Below are 19,418 nucleotides of genomic sequence, written 5' to 3' on the forward strand. Positions count from 1 at the left end.
GGAGTGGAAAGAGGAAGCGAAGGAATGGAAAAGAGAGGAGGAGGAGGAGGAGGAGGAGGAGGGAAAGGCCAAAAGAGAGAATGAAAGAGATGGTATGAAGAAACAGTGCCTCTAAGGAATGAGAGACGGATGCCAAAGGGAGGGGAAAAAAGAGTGGACAGAGGAAATTGCGTCTGTGTGTTGAGGGGAGAGTTGGCCACTGTGAGAATTGCTGTCAGTAATTAGCGCTGCGTGTTGATGTTGGGTCTGCTCCCGTGCCCAAATGTGGCCCAGTGGCATTGTTGGTTTTCCAGCCTTAAGCTGCTTAGTGAGTGGATTAAACAGGAGGCCTTTCTCCCTCTCTCCCTCTCTCTCTCTCCCTCCCTCTCTCCCTCTCTCTCTCTCCCTCCCTCTCTCTCTCTCTCTCTCTCTCTCTCCATAGTTTGATATCTCTCATTCTCTTGCTCTTTCTCTCTCTCGTTCTCGTCTTTCTCTCTCACACACTCTTAGTGTTTCTCTTGCTCTATCTTTCTATCTGTCTCTCTTTCACTCACACACACTTTCTCCTCTCCCCCTAGGGAGAGTCTAATCTAAAAGACACAAATATTTGATCTTTGTAAGTGCAGTGTTAAGCTCTCTGGTGTCTTGTCATCATCCTTCTCAGAATCCCTCCCATTTCCATCACATCGCTCCCAGAAAGATTCAGAATGGAAAGTTCATTATCCAAGAATGTGCAAAATCTTTGGGCTTTTTTTTTTTTTATTACGGTGGAAAAGATGTCATCTTTGGCATGACATCTTGTATAGCCTTTGTTGCTCTGGCATTAGTGCATGGAAGGATTCTCATGCACACACCCAGAAACAAACATACACACGGCAAAATGCTCTGCTTGCTCTTTTCAGGTGTGTGTGTGTGTGTGTGTGTGTGTGTGTGTGTGTGTGTGTGTGTGTGTGTGTGTGTGTGTGTGTGTGTGTGTGTGTGTGTGTGTGTAATTGGAGACAATGACCTGAGTTGACCCCTCACTCCCCCCTAGTCTTACCAGTCCCCACAGAGCGCCAGGACTGGCTTATCAGCTTTCAGGAGACAGAGAAGAGAGAGGGGAAAGGCATATAGAGGGGAAAGGCAGAGATAAAAAGTAGTGCTGTCAAACGATTAAAATATCGCGATTAATCGCATTTATGTCATAGTTAACTCAAAATGAATTGCGATTAATCGCAATTTTTTTTCTATTCTAAATGTCCCTTCATTTATTTCTTTTTTCCATCATTTTATTTTTATTTTAATGCCCTTATCAACATGGAAAAGTGGATTGGCTTGCTTTATGCAAATGTTTTATTTGATTGAAAACCAACATTGCCAAATAGGGCGGTACAAAATAAAATTATAAAGTGCACATTTCAGGTAAACAAGGACTCAGCCTATAGTGCAGTTAAACCATGGCTTAATATTTTCTTTTTTTCAAGTTTGCTGGGAACATAGCAGTCAGGCCTCTTATTTCAGAAACAATAAACCGTAACAGTTAGGTTACCAATAAAAGGTAAGCCTACTACTGCTTTGCTTTCAGCCAGCTGCCTGTTGACATTTTCAGACAACAGTGAAGCTCGCTTCTTTTGCACAACACAACTTTTAAAAGTAAACTTTCCATTCAGAAGCTTTTTATCATCCATTTCGCCGTATCGCGCTCACCATTCACTCAAACCGTAACGTTAGCAAGTTTGCAAGGCCAAAAAAAAAAAGAATCTTGCGTTAATCTCGCGATAAAAAAAATGTACGGCGTTAAAATGGGTTTGCGTTAACGCCGTTAATAACGCGTTAAACTGACAGCACTAATAAAAAGACAAATGCAGACTTGGGGGACAGAAGGACGAGCTACAGAGAGAGAGAGAGTGTGTGGTGTGTGTGTGTGTGTGTGTGTGTGTGTGTGTGTGTGTGTGCGCGGCCACGATTCGGGAGTGTGCTTAAATCTACTGTATTTAGAGTACTTGGCTCTGAGAGAACACTTCTCTCTCTTCCAGAGAGGGCAAAAGTGTGTCTGTGTTTGTATGTATGCTTTACTGCCCAACATCAGGATCCTGTCAAGAGATAGGCTTCAGAGTAGTCTGTGTGAATTATAGATGTTATAATGGCTTACAACACATGCTCTACAGAGAGAGGGGCAAGTAATGCAGAACACATACACTTTCACCAACACGCACATGTGAAAAGTGCATCTATTCTGATGTACAGATGTGAAAAGGTTAAGTGTGTGTGTGTGTGTGTGTGTGTGTGTGAATGTGTGTGTGTGTGTGTGTGTGTGTGTGTGTGTGTGTGTGTGTGTGTGTGTGTGTGTGTGTGTGTGTGAGTGTACACACCCTTTTTGGTGCCCATTTGAAGTTAAGTGAGAGAATGCAGAGGCAGGTGGTGTGTAGCTCTGCTGTGAAGTGATCCAGTCAGCACGGGGTCAAGGGTCAGCACAGTTCAACCTTCACTTCAGCACCTGACTTACAGACATGATGCCAGTGTGGGGAGAGAGAGAGGGGGAAAGAATGTTTCATGAGATGGTTCATCTACATGAGAGTGGATAAGATCAAATCTGCCCTGGTTTAGCTCTGTTCTCATGTAAAAGCCCTCAACTCTGTGTGTGTGTGTGTGTGTGTGTGTGTGTGAGAGAGCGCGAGAGAGAGGGTAAGGGAGAGAAAGACAGAGAGAAAATGACAAAGTTATTTATTTTCCTGAATGTCCATTTAATGCAGTTGAGTGTCCCTGTGTTTGTGTGAATGTAAAAGGGGTGTGTGTGTTTGTGCGAATGTGAAAGGGTATTGTTTCCGTCAGCCACAGCAGTGACCCTGGATACCAGAACTGCTGCACAAAAATGCAGGTGTGTGTGGGAATGTAGTGGAATGCACTGATAAAACTTGAATTCCCTCCCATTTAGAAGGGAGAGGTTTAGGAAGAAACACATACACACACACACTTGTCTTTTTCGTCCTCATTGTCTATCACACACAACCTTGATACTACCTTCCTACTGAATTGTTTCATGAGATATTTTATCTCATAACGTGTGATGTCCGGTTCTGGTTGAAATGCTTTGCTGCTTCGCCATCTAGTGTTCATAGCAGAGAACTACATATACCTAGGCAAATTTGTGTTTTTTTTGTACTGAAAACCAGTGTCTTGTGTTTATATGTGGAAAGATTTATGAGGTCTCGCTGTGTTAACTATTATTTGCTTGTTTATAAAATGTTCGTAAATGTGAAGTGGACCTGAAAGTAGACTTCCCCTTGCTCAACTTCTTTTGCTCTCTCTCATTCCAGGTGTGTGTGTTGCTGGAGAGACATGAATTGCAGCAGCCGTTAATGGAACCAGAGTTTCAGGTTTAAACTGGTCAGTATTGTGTGTGTGTGTGTGTGTGTGTGTGTGTGTGTGTGTGTGTGTGTGTGTGTGTGTGTGTGTTTTTGTGTGTTCCCCTATTCATGTTCATGGCTTCCTCTTCTTTCTCCTAGTGTGGGATTGTTTAACAGAGGGAACAGGTTTTACCAGACATGTGGTGTATGTGTGTGTGTGTGTGTGTGTGTGTGTGGGGGGGGGTGTTTGTGTGCATGCGTGCAAGCAACCTCCATAGATTTAAAACAAGAAATAACATAACGAGAAACACAAAATTGTTATTTTGGATTTAAGGTAGATAATATTATAGTAAGTATTATAGTAAATACAGAACAGTAATATTTAGCAAAAAGTTGTAGATTATAAAGTGGACATGCAATATGCCATGCCAGTATGGCAATGAAAACGGAAGCGGACTATCTTTGTTTCCCTATAGTGAATGTGAAGGTTAGGGAGGCGCCGTGTCCTCTACAAAGGGCTTGTGGTTGCTGCAGGTGTTCTTTCCAAACTACCCAGAGTGCACCTGGTGCACCTTGCCATTCCTTTGAAGACTATAACTAATTGGTTGGTCTGAAAATCTTCAGTGATGCAGTACCCTTAGTAGATAAAGTTGCCCAACCCACTTGGGCAAGATCCTATGTATTACTTCTGTAATATGGCTCTGTGCGTTACGTCTGTTAATCAGGGATTAGCTGGTTTCAAATGAGGTTCATGCACCTTGTTTGCACCATCTTTGGCACCCTGTAGACCCGGGTTCAAGTCCGGGCGGGTTGACTGCTCTCCCTTCGCTACACTCTCCCTCTCTCTTTCTTTCTCTCTATCTGTCTATCTCTCTATCTGTCTGTCTCTCTCTCTAGGGAGGATGTTTGAGTGTGTGTGCACGTGTATAAGAGAGGGAGGCAAGGATAGAAAAATAGATTTTAAATTAAGTCTGAAGCCCCTGGAAACAAAGGCAAGATTGAAGCTATTCAGAGGAAGGAGAGAGAGAGCGAGAGAGAGAGAGATGAGAGAATGAAAACTAAAAGATGATGTGGAGAGGATGTCCTTCGGCCGTCTGTCCGTCTGGTCTCAAGCTGCTTAGTGTCTCTCGGTGATGAGATAAGGTAATGTTTATTGTCTCCAAGGCAACTGTGCCTGGCCTGAACACCCAGTGTCTGCTGCATGGCCTATAACCAGGTCTGATCCAGACACAGAACCCCCCCCATGATCAACTCGCTAAAACAGCCTGGACACCCAGTGTCTGCCGCATGGCCAATAACCAGGTCTGATCCAGACAGAACCGCCCCCCCCCCCCCCCCCATGATCAACTCGCTAAAACATCCGATGTACCCTGACCTGTCCCTCTTTGAGCAAGGCATCTGCTTTTGAATCCTACTCTTGTTTTTGGGATTATTACCATGTGTTAACCCTGATGTCTCAATTGTGAAAGCCTGGATAGAGCATAGTGGCAGTGGATACAATCTCTTTGGAAGAACTCACGCACCGCAGATAAACACTTCTTCAGACACAGGAGAGCTCGAGAAGAGAAAAGTAAACATGCAACATTTGTACGAATTTGTACGGGGGAAAAGAGCTTGTATTTCTATTACAGAGCACATCCTCAGTGAATAAGGTCTCATTGTCTTGAGACGTGAGTACCGGAGATGAGGCCGACGAGAGAAATTGAGAGATGACAGGAGAAGGTCGGCCCAGTCCGCTGGAAGGGGAAGTGCACCTAGAGTTCAAAGCTTTGTTTCCAGACAGTGCTTGCCAGCAGCCCAACCTCCGTAACAGACTTACAGCCATGTGATCTCCGTGTTTGTCGAGAGTTCAGCTTTGTGTTTGTGAGGATCAGTCGCCGTTAGCTGGGGTGGAGGAACAGGTGTGTGTGGGAACCAAAACCTTCAGTGGCACAATGTGGGCGTTGGGATGGTCGGTTACGTGGTTATTTTTTTTGGTAGCAGAGAGGTGAGATAAGGAACCTCGCCCCGGCCCTTTTAGGGGTGAGACAGACACCAGACTCCTGAAACGGCCGTTAAAAACACTCAGCGTGAGGCCGCCCTCCACTGCGCTCCTCGCTGGCTGACTCCGCCATCACCTCCCCGCTTTAAACGGCGCGTTTGGCACCTCCCAGTAAACACGCTGACTCGCCTCACCTTCACACCTCTATCCACACTTGGACTTGGTTCCCTTTTTCCATCAACACTTGGCCTGGTAGGGGACTGCCTCACGTGTAACTGCTGAGGTGAAGCAAAATTGCCCATTTGGAGGAGTCAACAGACACAACGCCATCTAGTGCAGGAAGGGAGGTACTGCGTTTAAGCCAGTGAGGCTCTTAAAACCGGTTGGCCGTGTGCTTCCGTATGGTGACGATTAGGTTAAACAGCAATGATTCATTCGATTTGTGTTTGCTTTCAGTCAGGCTATTTTTATCCAATAAGAAAAGTAACTCCTCAAGTGATTAGGTGATCAAGGTAGTTCCTCTTCACACAATGACCGTATTTGCAAGGCCAGTTGAGTACATATTGTGTGTGTGTGTGTGTGTGTGTGTGTGTGTGTGTGTGTGAGACAGTGTATGTCTGTGCGTGGCCTCTCCACACAGCATCAGGGTGAAAATATTTGGTCTTGTGTTTTATTAACTGGAAGAGTGAGTGCTCTCTGTCACTGTGTGAGTTTTATAGTTGTTCACACACACACACACACACACACACACACACGCGCGCGCGCGCGCACACACACACACACAGACACAGACACACATGCACTCTATCCCCTCCTATCCCTCGCTAACACACGGACTCACACACACATACACACACACACACACACACACACACACACACACACACACACACACACACACACACACACACACACACACACACACACACAGACACAGACGTGTGTACTCCTAAAACAGCATGCACATGCTTGTGACACGCCATGAGTTTAACAGCAGCGCCCAGCTCAGGCCAAAGTTTCTGCGGAGATCAGAGAGGGTGGAAGGAAAGGAAAGAAGACAAGATTGTTTGTTTTGGTTTGAATTTGATGACAAAAATAGTCTTCACCCTTTGACTTGATTCCAGAACAAAAATAGAGTAATGAAATCTGGGTCTGTTATGCTCTTTAACTGAAACCTGAAGAGCACCTTGACACTGATGTGGTGTCATACGTAAACGTTTGTTTCAGTTACGTTTAATTAAAAACGAAAATCTAAACTGCTTTTTTTTTTTTTTTGTAAAAGTAAATGAATGTCAAAGTGTTTACTCCCCTAGTTGTCTTCAGCAAATACACATTTACACAAAAAAGAAACTTCAAATCAACTTCGTTGCAAATGTAGACATGGGTTTAACATGTGTTGCCACAGTGGTGAGTCTCTATCAGTGTTTTCTACGTGATATTTCTGATAGCCATGTCCAATAGTTTTTTTTTGTTTGGTGAGTGGAATATGTGTTTAGTGTAGTACAGTGGAATATGTGTTTAGTGTAGTACAGTTGACTGATCTGGAAATTGGAGATGCAATAGCTGAACTCTTGCTGTAGGTGGCACCAGCAGATCACTTCTTTGAACAGGTGAAGATACCTACACACACACACACACACACACACACACACACACACACACACACACACACACACACACACACACACACACTTGTGTGCAAATACACAGACACAATCACAGCTGAAGCATGCAGCAGTTTTTCATTGCAATCAGGTGTTTCTGATTCCCCCTTTTTTCCACATTGCAGATTAGTCTCCAAACCTGATACAGTGTGATTATAAATATAAATACACACACACACACACACACACACACACACACACACACACACATATACATATGTCCTCAGACGTTTTCTCTCTCAGGACTTCTATCTCTCTTCCCCTTTCTTCCTCTCTCTGTCCCTCACTCTCTCACTCTCTCTCTCACTCACTCACTCACTTACTCACACTCTCTCTGTCTGTCTGTCAGTCTGCCTCTCTCACTCTCTCTCTCTCTCTCTCTGTGTGTCTCTCTCTATCTCTGTGTCTGTCTCTCTCTCTGTCTCTCTCTCTCTCTGTCTGTCTCTCTCTCTCTCTCACTCACTCACACTCCCTGTCTGTCTCTCTCTCTCTCTTTCTTTCTCTCTCTCTCTTTCTCTCGTGTTTTGGGTGGCTGGTAAGAGGGCTCAGGGGTGCTGTAAAGGGTGGAGGTGTAAAGGGTGGAGGGTGGAGGTGTAAAGGATGGAGGTGAGCTTCATTCTGAAGTGTGCTCTCTGGCCTTTCCCAGCACTCCTGCTTGGAAAAATATGTTCCGGAATTCACATTTACCTTCAAAACCCTTCCATCGTGATCTCTCCCTCTCTCTCCTTTTCTCTGTCTCTCTGTCTCTCTCTTTCTTTCTTTCTTTCTCTCTGAGATGATGTCTTTCCTTTCTTCTTCTCCCTCTTTCTTATTGTTTCCCCCTCTGTCCATCATCATCATCCATCCTGGTGACTCCCTCATCCTATTGTCCATTATCTCTCTGTCCAAGATTCCATTCATACTTTTACAGCTGTGTGTGTGTGTGTGTGTGTGTGTGTGTGTGTGTGTCTGCAATATTCAACACACACACAAAACAAATGTCTGCTTCTCTAATCTTGGGGCTTAGGGTCTCACTTGTTGTCTTGTTTTCCAGATGCGTTGTGGGATGTTTGTGTCTGTTGTGTGTGTGTGTGTGTGTGTGCGAGAGGTTGGGAGACAAATTAAATGAGGTGCAATCTTTCCATGGATGTTCTTTGTCATGTGCATTCTGGTCAATGCATTCACTCACACAGACAGTACAGTGCACACTCCAACCCTCTGACACTGACACACACACACACACACACACACACACACACACACACACACACACAGAGAGAGAGAGAAAGAGTGGGCAGATAGATGTTTCTATCCTCTAGACAGATAGAGAAGAGAAGTGAAAGCCAGTCCAGTGAGAAGTTTGCTTTGGATGGGACACCTCTCTCACCTCGTCCTCTCTCAGGGAAAGCTGATCCCTTTCTCTCTCTCCCTCTCTCTCTCTCGCTCTCTCTCTCTTTCTCTCTCTCGCTCTCTTTCTCTCTCTCTCGCTCTCTTTCTCGCTCTCTCTCTCTCTTTCTCTCTCGCTCTCTTTCTCGCTCTCTCTCTGTCCATCTGCCTGGCCAGTTAAACAGCTCTCCTTTCATCCCAGCACACGCAGGACGCCCTGACACACACACTCTCTCTCTGTGGACGCATGTGTCATATAGGGCTGTGTTGTAGTTCATTGTGCATGCACACACACATGTGAGCACTTCTGGTTTGTGTGTTTGCAACTGTACTTGGTGTGTGTGTGTGTTTCTGTGTGTGGGGTGTTTTTACTCGCTGATCCACAGTACCTGCACCTGCTGGGGGTCGTGTGGAGTTTAGGAGGTCAGGGGTGGGCCTCTCCATCACACTGAACGATGCACCTCTCAAGAGAACTGTGTGTGTCTTTGTGTGTGTCTGTGTGTGTGTGTCACACTGAACGATGCACCTTTCAAGAGAACTGTGTCTGTGTGTGTGTCTGTGTGTGTGTGTCACACTGAACGATGCACCTTTCAAGAGAACTGTGTGTGTGTGTGTGTGTGTGTGTGTGTGTGTGTGTGTGTGTGTGTGTGTGTGTGTGTGTGTGTGTGTGTGTGTGTGTGACACTGAACGACACACCTCTCAAGTGAACTCTCTTTGTGCGCGTGTGTATCTGTGTGTGTGTGTGTGCGCGCGCACATGGGTGTGTGAGAGGGAGCCAGAGATAAACCATGCATCCATTTGTTCTTGACCTTCTTTGATTTTCTCTGTCTTGTTTTTGTTAACTGGTGGCTTTACCCTGCAATGTCACTGCATGCATGTGTGGTATTTTCGTGTCATACTAGAGCATAGATGAGCATACACTGTTATTGATTTACATGCATTAATGTGTGTGTGTGTGTGTGTGTGTGTGTGTGTGTGTGTGTGTGTGTGTGTGTGTGTGTGTGTGTTACAGCTTCTTTCATCATTTCATGGTATAAAGACAATGAGCTGGTCTGACTGGGGGTGTGCCTTCTGACCAAAACCAAACGCGACGCAGTGGAAACAGTGCTGAATCACCGTGGCAACAGTGTGTGACTGACAGGAGGTTGTGGGGTCCCACAGCACAGTAAACATGCCTGCCCTCTCTACGGGAGCCGGCAACGAGCCAGGTGAGAGAAAACCGCCTCATCAATCACCCACATAAATAACAATCAATCTGTAATCAATAGCCATTCATGTCATACATACATCATGACATAAAGCACCACAAAATGGACAGAACCTGGAACCCTGAAGGTTTCTACTGAATACTTTTCATGAAAGAGCCAATAAAGGATTGCCTTGGAACCCTCTGGTAAAAGTGTCTTTGCAGAACCTCCTTCATGGCGTTCTGGCCAGCAGCTCTGCAGTAGTTTTTTATAATGAAAAAAATCTGTTTTGGTTAACATAAGGTTCATAGTTGGATGCTAGAAACTAAGAACCTTGCTAGAACCCAGAACTTTTTGAGGAGTCAGTGAAGAACCCCTTCTGCCATTTAGTTCTACGTCATCTACGTGATGTACTGTAATATGTTGTAAGTTGTAATTATCCTAAGAAGATTAGATAAAACACAGAATGCAAAATAAACAACTAGCACGCAGACATGGCCTATCATTCAATTTAAACAAATAAAAAGGTTCTATACGCACATAAGAGAGGATCAGTAATCTCATTTCTACAGTATGGATGAGTCACCATGTCTCGCAATATTATAGCTCCTCGGTCCAAAAAATAAAACTTTGAATGCTCCGAGAATGTCCTCCAGGAAAATGTCACAGTTCACTAGGGCGATCCGCAGAACCGCTTTGAGTGCCGTCGTTCGGCCTTACCGTCCGTGTCAGTCACGCACGGATACGCACATGTCCCCGAGGCGGCCGGCTCCGCAGCGAGCACTCGCATTCCTGCGGGCGATTATGGTGATGGGTTAGTGGACGGAGACCCATTGGTCCTGTTCGAGCCTGTCTGTATGTGTTTGACTGCACGTGTGTCTGTCTGCGTCTCTGTTGGTGCAGGTGTGTGTACGTGTTTGTGTGTGAGGGAACGATGCCCATGAGAGAGGGGGAGAGAGAGGGAGAGAAAGTTGGGGAGAGAGAGAGAGAGAGAGAGAGAGAGAGAGAGAGAGAGAGAGAGAGAGAGAGAGAGAGAGAGAGAGAGAGAGAGAGAGAAAAAAAGAGGGGGATCTGATGGATAAAGAGTGTGTTGGTGGCTGGCCTGTAGACATGCCGTGCGCTGGCGATTACGTACTCGCTGTGGAAATTTGTATAGACAAAGTGGAAAGCCAGACCATCAATTACGATTATAGTCATTGCAGGCAATTACTGGCAGTGTCCTTCTTTCCAAATCAAACATGTATGGTCCCCTCTGTCCCTGAACAGAGAGGGTCGCCTTGCCTCTAGCTTCCACTCTGGAATACGAGTACTGCACTGCACAGCACAGAGAGAGGAAGGAAGAGAAAGACAGGCAAGTAGTGTTTGACTGCGTGAAATACAAGCGCTGCATTGCAGGAAGACAGTGAAAGACTGATGGTGATAGTGACAGAAATGCAGACAAACAGTATGTAGAGGTATTTCACTGAAATATATCAGTAGATAACAGCAAAGAGAAAGGGAGGGACAGACAGACAGACAGAGTGTTGCTCTGGATGTTCTGCAGGGGAATGAGTACACAGAAGCAGAGACAGAAGGAGAACACAGCAGAACAAACTAGAGAGGCAGAGAGACAGGCAGAGAGACAGGCAGACTTGACAGACAGACTCACAGACAGACAGACAGATAGACTCACAGACAGACAGAGAAACAGACAGACAGAGAGAGACAGAGCTAGATTAGCTAGATGGTGGAACACTCTCCAATCGTGTGTAAGTGAGAGTGCGATGGCAAATCTCTTATTCAAATGAAAAGGCAGTTCTTTACCAAAAGTCAAAACACTCTTGAAAGCATATTACTTGATTAGAACTTTTTTATCAGATGAATGCATCAGACATAACTTATGTCTTGATTTAACATTTGTGCCTGCTTCCTAAAATCCAACAATTGTGTCCGGCAAGTTGACTTAAAGTGTTCCAAACCACCACAGAAACACTGTGTGTGTGTGTGTGTGTGTGTGTGTGTGCGTGTGTGTGTGTGTGTGTGTGTGTGTGTGTGTGTGTGTGTGTGTGTGTGTCAGTGTTGTGCATGAACGCGTTCAAAAGAACGCGTTCATTGAACACGTTCATTTTTATGAGAACGATGAACTGAACGCAACTTAATGACAAATAATGAATTTGAACGGTGAACACGTTCATATTATCTGAGGTCCGGCGCCACTGAGGTCTAGCTAAAACGTTACGGAATGTTTTCCTTCTACTGAGGAAAGACGCTGTCTAAATCGAATGCTTACACCATGTCGTTGCTCAGTACCTGTTAAAAAGGCCATAGTAATTATTTGTTAAGTTGTCCAGACAGAGCATGTTTCGGTAAATGACCATATTTGGTAATTGCGTTGGTCATGTGACTCCACTCTGCAAGGTAGTGTTTTGATTTCGCTTCACAGCATATTTAGATGGAGTGGCAGTTAACTTCTTCGGGCATATTTTCACATAATTGAACGTTGCACTTTGTTGAAGTTGTGTGCGTCCATGTATACGTAAGTTTGACTTTTTAGCCTACCTTGTCATTATGTGTTTGTTATAGTTTAGCTTGCTCATAATTGTTACTAGCACTGTCACTTAATTAATCTAGCATGATGGCACTGTTCGTGAACTCGTTTAGCATAAACTGCTTATGTAGGCTACAAATACGAGTGGTATAGGGTTTACCAATGCTAACTTTTGAGCGGTCTTTCATTTAGTGTACATGCCCTTGTTGATCTTAGATTAAGCCAGTAACATGTCATTGCTGAAGAGGTTGAATTCTTACCATGAGTTCCCTGTATAATTCATTATTTAAATTGTAGCCTACTACAGGGCTGTGTAGGCTATTGTATATTTTACTTTCACACACACACACACACTCACATACAAACATACACCCACCTACAATTTATCCCATTCATTGTTGTTAATGCAATACAAGGAGTGAAGAATCAAACTGAATATCCAAGTGTCCATTTTTTCCAATCTAATCGGATGACCCTCAGTGATTACACATTTCCCGAACCCCCTCTATAACAGTAGACCTACCCTAATTTCTGCGATGTAGCCTTACCTAAACCAACTACTCGACTTCGCACTACGTTACCCATGAATCATCGTACACACATGTATACCAAACAAGCAACGTATTCCAAGACAACAGCTCTCGGTCTCATATAAAAATGGGAAAGTGAAAGCGAAAACAGAGACGCAGACTCAGCGAGTACATCCGATCCACCTTATTATTATGTGCAGGATTTTTACACACTGTCTGATAAAGTTTCCAACAGTAAAAATCTCACCTTTCTGTGCAAATTATGTCCTCTTGAAAAATTTGCAATAATTAAAAAAAAAATGAAAATGAACTGAACTATGAACTAGTTCAGAATTTAAATGGTGAACTATGAACGTGAATGATTCATGTTTACTTGTATGAACTGAACTTTGAACTAGTTCATGAGAAGTGTGAACGTGCACAACACTGGTGTGTGTGTGTGTGTGTGTGTGTGTGTGTGTGTGTGTGTGTGTGTGTGTGTGTGTGTGTGTGAGTGTGTGTGAGAGACAGTTGAATGTTAACATGCTTTTTATTACACAGCCACTTAACTTAACTGCCACCACACTGCTCTCCAACTCATATCACTTGATTTAACATTTGTGCCTGCTTCCTAAAATCCAACAATTGTGTCCGGCAAGTTGACTTAAAGTGTTCCAAACCACCACAGAAACACCTTGTGTGTGTGTGTGTGTGTGTGTGTGTGTGTGTGTGAGAGACAGTTGAATGTTAACATGCTTTTTATTACACAGCCACTTCACTTAACTGCCACCACACTGCTCTCCAACTCGTATCACCCCCCCCCACACACACACAAACACACACACAAATTGCAGACACTATTTGCTGTCTCGCTTTAAACTGATGAGTAACCGCGTGTTTATCGTGCTCCACAACTTCATTTCGAACATTCGCAGATTTCAAATTAAAAGTGTGGCCTCTGTGAGGGTTTGGATTGATCCAATGTGGGACAGCTCTGGTTGCCCTGATTTGCTGTGTGTGATATTTTAATCATGAGCTGACTTTTAGGGTCTGTAAAAAGAGGGGGGAAAAAAACACTGTGCATTCTGTGAGGTTGATCATTTGTGTGTGTGTGTGTGTGTGTCTGTGATTTGCTGTGTGTGATATTTCAATCGTGAACTGACTTTTATTGTCTGTAAAAAGAGGGGGGAAAAAAACACTGTGCATTCTGGAAGGTTGATCATTCGTGTGTGTGTGTGTGTGTGTGTGCTTAACACAGCGTGGATGTGAGGCAAGATCAAGGCAAAACTCATTTCACAACAGCACATAGTTTCTTTCCCTGGCTTTTAACTTCTTCCTGTCCTCTTTTGCCTCCTAATTCATCACATTTTTCTAGAGAGAGACAAACATAGACACAGAAAAACGAACAGAAGAATGAGAGTGATTTCTCTAGAGAGAAAGCGATGGCACTCCAGCAAAAATGCTACAGCTAGTAACAGCCTATCAGCAAATCTACAGATCACCATCAGAAAGAAGTGCATAAAGAAAGCAAATAATGAATTTCTTCTGTTGTCTTGTCATCTTGGGAGAGAGCGAGAGAGCGAGAGAAAGTGTGTGGTAGGGTTACGTTTAGTGCCATCTCTGTTGTGAGGCCTCTGAGGTTTAATAAATACTTTGGAAGCACATGAAGGAGACGAGGGACCTGATTTCTGACCTGTGTGTGTCTTTGTGCGTGTGTGTGTGTGTTTGTCTGTGTGTGTGCGTGTGTTTGTGTGCGTGAGTGTGTCAGTGTGTGTGTCCGTGTGTGTGTGTGTTTGTCTGTGAGTGTGCGTGCGTGTGTTTGTCTCTGTGTGTGTGTGTGTGTGTGTGTGCGTGTTTGCCTGTATGTGTGTCCGTGTGTGTGTGTGTGTGTGTGTGTGTTTGCCTGTGTGTGTGTGTGTGTGTGTGTGTGTGTGTGTGTGTGTGTGTGTGTGTGTGTACATGCATGGATGTGTAGTAGAAGAAAGAATTTGTGCCATGGGATAGCATCTGACTGAACTCTCCAGCCGCCTCTTGGCTCCTGGTTCAGATTTACACACACACACACACACACACACACACACCTGTCCAAATGGGAGGAAATTAAGATTTAATTGTCCAAGTGTGCTCTAAACGGCTCTGAGGCAGCCTTGCCACCACAGACTTCTCTCCTGCCAAAATTCCTCCTTCGGTTTCTCTGTTCAAAATCACTTCTCTCTTCTCTTCTGTCTCTCTTCCACTTACCCCACCCCCCCTCTCTCTCCCCATCTCTCCCTCCCTCTCTCTCTCTCTCTCTCTCTCTATCTCTCTCTCTCTCTCTCTCTCTCTCTCTCTCTCTATTGATGTCTCTCTCTCTCTTTCTCCTCTCTTGATGTGTCTAACTCACTCTTATTTCTGACGCACAGCCATTCCGACACAGACAAGCGTAGTCCACTGTGACTCGGACATTGTAGCGTAGCATGGTATAGCACAGCACAAGTCTGCAGTGGGGTGCAGTCACAGGGATCCAAGACCAGGTTTGGGCACCTCACACTGTGCCACATACCATGGCAGAGAACGACCTTGAGTAGAGGCACGGAACGACCTTGAACAGCACCGCTGAGTACAAACGACCATAGGTATAAGGACAGCAATAGAGCCCATCACATTGTGATGCACAGCACAGTACAGTACAGCACAGCACAGCACGGCCTCCACCAGGTGACTGGACTCGTGGAAGTTTACGGTGCGGTGGCGACCCGTCCTGCCTGTCCTATCAGCCTTTTAGGGGTCCCACAGCAGGCCTAAAAGATAAGCAGCGCCAGACCCTCTCTGCAGGAAGGGCACACCAAACACTACACATGGAAAGGTTCTGAAGAGCAAACCTTTCTACCAGATACACTTATTTTTCTAATGAGTGTGTGTGTGTGTGTGTGTGTGTGTGTGTGTGTGTGTGTGTGTGTGTGTGTGTGTGTCTAGGCTTGTGTATGTGTGTGTGTGTGTGTTTCTTTGTGTGTGTATTGTTCCACCATTCTCCTCAAACAAGTGAGTGGTTGTGTAATCGCGCACAGGTAATGAGGGCCACATTGAGGGCCATATTGTTTATCGCTCTGCGACGCTCTATGGCTTCCCCAGACCAGCGGCCCACTAGCGCTGCTATGAGGGACATGACAGGAATGGCCGTATTAAATTTCTTCTCGGCTAACAGTAAATTTTTCCATTCTGATGTCAAGAATGCCGAGCATCTGGAATCTGTGGCGAAAGAGGGAGATGGAGAGGGAGAGGGAGAAAGAGAGAGAGAGAGAGAGAGGGAGAGGGAGAGAAAAAGTGAAAGTGAGCGAGATGGAGAGCGAGAGAGGAGAGCCACGGAGAGAGGGAAAGAGAGCGAATGAGAGGGATGGAGGGCAGGGAGAGAAGAGGGATGAAGAGAGAGAGAGAGAGAGAGAGAGAGAGAGAGAGAGAGAGAGAGAGAGAGAGAGAGAGGGGGGGACAGAGAGAGAGAGAGAGAGAGAGAGCACGTTGGCTAAAGTGGTGGCAGCGGTGAGCGCTACGGGAGCACTTTATCGGTTTCCAGCCGTTTATCCTTCTCCCCCTCCATCCCTCCCCTCCTCTCCTCTCCTCTCGTCTCTTCTCCTCTCTTCTCCTCTCCCCCTCTCCCTCACTCCTTGCCACTGGGACACGGCACTGTAACACAAGGATTTGTTGCCACTGGAAAAGCTCCCTGTTTCCAATTACATCAGAATGAAAATTTCCACTTTGTTTTAGCAAAGCAGGGAGAAGAAAATGACAAAAAATGGATAGAATGAGAGAGAGAGAGAGAGAGAGAGAGAGAGCGAGAGAGGGGAGGAGAGGGAGAAGGAATTTAATTTATTTATATTTTATTTTATGTGTGTGGGGATTTTTTTTTTCAGAGGTATAATGACATCCAGCACAGTCTCTATCCAAAGGACACACAGCACCAAACAGGTTGTGTGTGTGTGTGTGTGTGTGTGTGTGTGTGTGTGTGTGTGTGTGTGTGTGTGTGTGTGTGTGTGTGTGTGTGTGTGTGTGTGTGTGTGTGTGTGTGTGTGTGTGTGTGTGTGTGTGTGTGTGTGTGTGTGTGTGTGTGTGTGATATACACAGAGAAATACTATGTTGCATATGGGAGTTGAGCTCAACTCCACATAAATAAACATACGCAATAGTTATATAGCATACTTGCGTATACATACCTCCACACACATACACGCACAAGACAAGCTCAAAGAGGTGGCTGTGAATGTTTGAAAAATTGAGCTGAAACGAATCAAAATATCTGAGGATAACTGTCATATCTGAAGTGTGGAATGAAGATGTATTAAAGATGTTTTATCAGTCTTAATGTCATATCATTATTGGAATTCTTATCATATAATAAGATTTGCTTAATGACTTAATGTAATTCTGTAAGGCTTTGGTTCGTATGTGTGTTTTGGCGTGTGTTGGAATACGTTTCAGTGTGAGTGTTTGCGTGTGAGTGTTTGCGTGTGGGTATGACAAAATATGTGCATATGAATGAATGAACGTGTGTGTGTGTGTGTGGTCATAAGGAAGTAGAGCAGAGTGGAGTGTATGGCTGCATATGACCTTCGGTTGGACATTTCCTCGACGTGTCCTGGAGTCTTGGCTGCAGTGTGTCCTGAGAGAGAAAAGCTTGGCAGCAGGCTGGCGTGTGTAAGTGTGTGTGTGTGTGTGTGTGTGTGTGTGTGTGTGTGTGTGTGTGTGTGTGTGTGTGTGTGTGTGGACCTGCAGGCTAGGTTTGAGGGCTGTGAGCGAGTCCTCTGGAAATGAGTGTTAAGCAGAGGTGGTAGATCATTTAGGTCTGGCTCATAGACACCGCTCCTGTGTTATGTCAGTGTTTGTGTGTGTGATAGCGTGTGTGTGTGTGTGTGTGTGTTTAGTATATAAAGGTGTTTTTCCAGTGTAGAGAAATTGGGAAGGCTTGATTTGGGAGCGTGTGAGAGGTACTGCTGGACTCTACTTTTCCTACTCGTCCAAATCGCTTTCACACGATCTCTCTCACACATTTTCTTACACACATACACACACACACTCACACACACTCTCTCTCTGTCTCATCCAGGTTTCTTTTGTGTTCATTTCCATTCGTCCTTTGTTGTCTCTTCTCTCCTAAATTCTTTCTCGCCATTCCTCTGTTCTGGAGTTTATAAAGTTCTTGAGAGGCCTTCACTAGTTTTTCTTTCCCTCTCTTTTTGCCTTCCGTCCGCTCTGGTCTCTATCGCTCCCCCCCCCCCCCCCCCCCCCCCCCCCCCCCCTCTCTCTCTTGGCCATCCTGCAGAGGAACACAAATCTAGATGTTATGCAGCGTGAAACTAAAAGAGATCTTTCTGGCTTCTGAACACTGGCAAAGGCCTTCAGTGCGTGTGTGTGTGTGTGTGTGTGTGCATGCATGTCTCTGTGTGTGTCCATCTGTGTGTGTGTGTGTGTGTGTGTGTGTGTGTGTGAGTGCGCACTTGCTTCCATGAGTCTGTTTGAGTGTGTTGAGCAGACTGTGTAATCACATAAATTCCATATCTAAAGCGTTGTCCCGTGAGCTTGTGGGTTAACTTTAAATGGTGTGTGTGTGTGTGTGTGTGTGTGTGTGATTGATGTGGTTCTGTAACTCTTGGTCCGCCTATAAAGTGTATGCATCTGTGTGTGTGTTTTTCTTCTATATGTAAATCTGTGTCTGTGTGTTTGAGTGTGTATGTGTGTGTTTCTTTCTGCTATGTGTGTGTGTGACCTGACACTGACCCCTGAGAGAGATCTAAGGTCTGTAGTCACTAGCCCCATCTGATCTCTGTTCCTGGTGCCACAGGTTGTTACACACACACACACACACACACACACACACACACACACACACTCCATACCAGAGCCAATCATGAAACGCTCAGTTGCACCTGGCAACAGCAGCCACCATATCTGAGGTGATACTTCAAGGAAGTTGTCACTGGCCTGTGGTGCTTATGTGTGATTGATTGATATAGGATGATGGTCGACGTCACCCCTGTGTGTGTGTGTGTGTGTGTGTGTGTGTGTGTGTGTGTGTGTGTGTGTGTGTGTGTGTGTGTGTGTGTGTGTGAGAGAGAGACCTTTGATGGTTAGAGTGCTGGGCAGCACAACAGACGCTTACCGCTCAGAAAGGAATCCTGTAGGTTGCCAGAAGTGTCCAGTTTCCTCAAACCCTTGATTGTGTGTGTGGGTGGCTATGTCTGTGTGTGTGTGTGTGTGTGTCTGTGTGTGTGAATTGTGCCTGTAGTTTGTTACTGTACTATGTTACTCAGAAGTGGTTCATAGACAATTTGTTTGTGTGTTTGTGTTTTGTGTTTGTGTTTTGTTTGTGTGTGTGTGTGTGTTTGTGTGTGTGTGTGTGTGTGTGTGTGTGTGTGTGTGTGTGTGCGCATATAATATACTATGCATGTAGCGTTTGTGTGTGCCTTATCTAGGCATCAGTGAGTCTTTATACAATGCACACCCGATGTGTGTGTGTGTGGTTTACCACTGTGTGTTGGGGTTTTACAGCTGTACTTCTTGAGTCAAAGAGCTCCTAAAGCCAGCACGCTTAGGGTCATCCTGGGGGTCCTTACACTCTCCCCCCCACACACACACACACACACACACACACACACACACACACCACATGTCAAACCAAACATGATCTCACGTCTGCTTTCGCAGATCAGCGCCACAGGAGAGACAGAGCTGTAAAATGACTAGTGTGAGCTCGTCCAAAGCTGTGTCGCCACGGTAACTACTTAATGGCAGGTCACTTGCACTGGGACGTATTTAACAGGTGACGTTTGGAACATGTGTGTGACCAAGCGTGTCTGTGTGTGTGTGTGTGTGTGTGTGTGTGTGTGTGTGTGTGTGTGTGTATGTGTGT

The 19,418-nt window shown here is 45.2% G+C and overlaps 1 protein-coding gene across 6 annotated transcripts in view; it reads left to right on the plus strand.

Moving 5' to 3' along the window:
• mpp7a (membrane palmitoylated protein 7a) overlaps positions 1 to 19,418 on the plus strand; it is a 131,056-nt gene that overhangs the window by 25,456 nt on the left and 86,182 nt on the right. For 5 of the 6 annotated variants that reach the window (XM_031583914.2, XM_031583917.2, XM_031583918.2 and 2 more), the window contains exons 2-3: positions 3,276 to 3,345; positions 9,328 to 9,523. In XM_031583914.2, the coding sequence (XP_031439774.1) occupies positions 9,487 to 9,523 (37 nt within the window). In that variant the 5' untranslated portion in view covers positions 3,276 to 3,345; positions 9,328 to 9,486. The remainder of the gene's footprint in view (positions 1 to 3,275; positions 3,346 to 9,327; positions 9,524 to 19,418) is intronic. The other variant, XM_031583916.2, reaches the window with a different exon arrangement.

The sequence above is a fragment of the Clupea harengus genome, chromosome 17, assembly GCF_900700415.2.
Source record: "Clupea harengus chromosome 17, Ch_v2.0.2, whole genome shotgun sequence".
Classification (NCBI taxonomy): Eukaryota; Metazoa; Chordata; class Actinopteri; order Clupeiformes; family Clupeidae; genus Clupea; species Clupea harengus.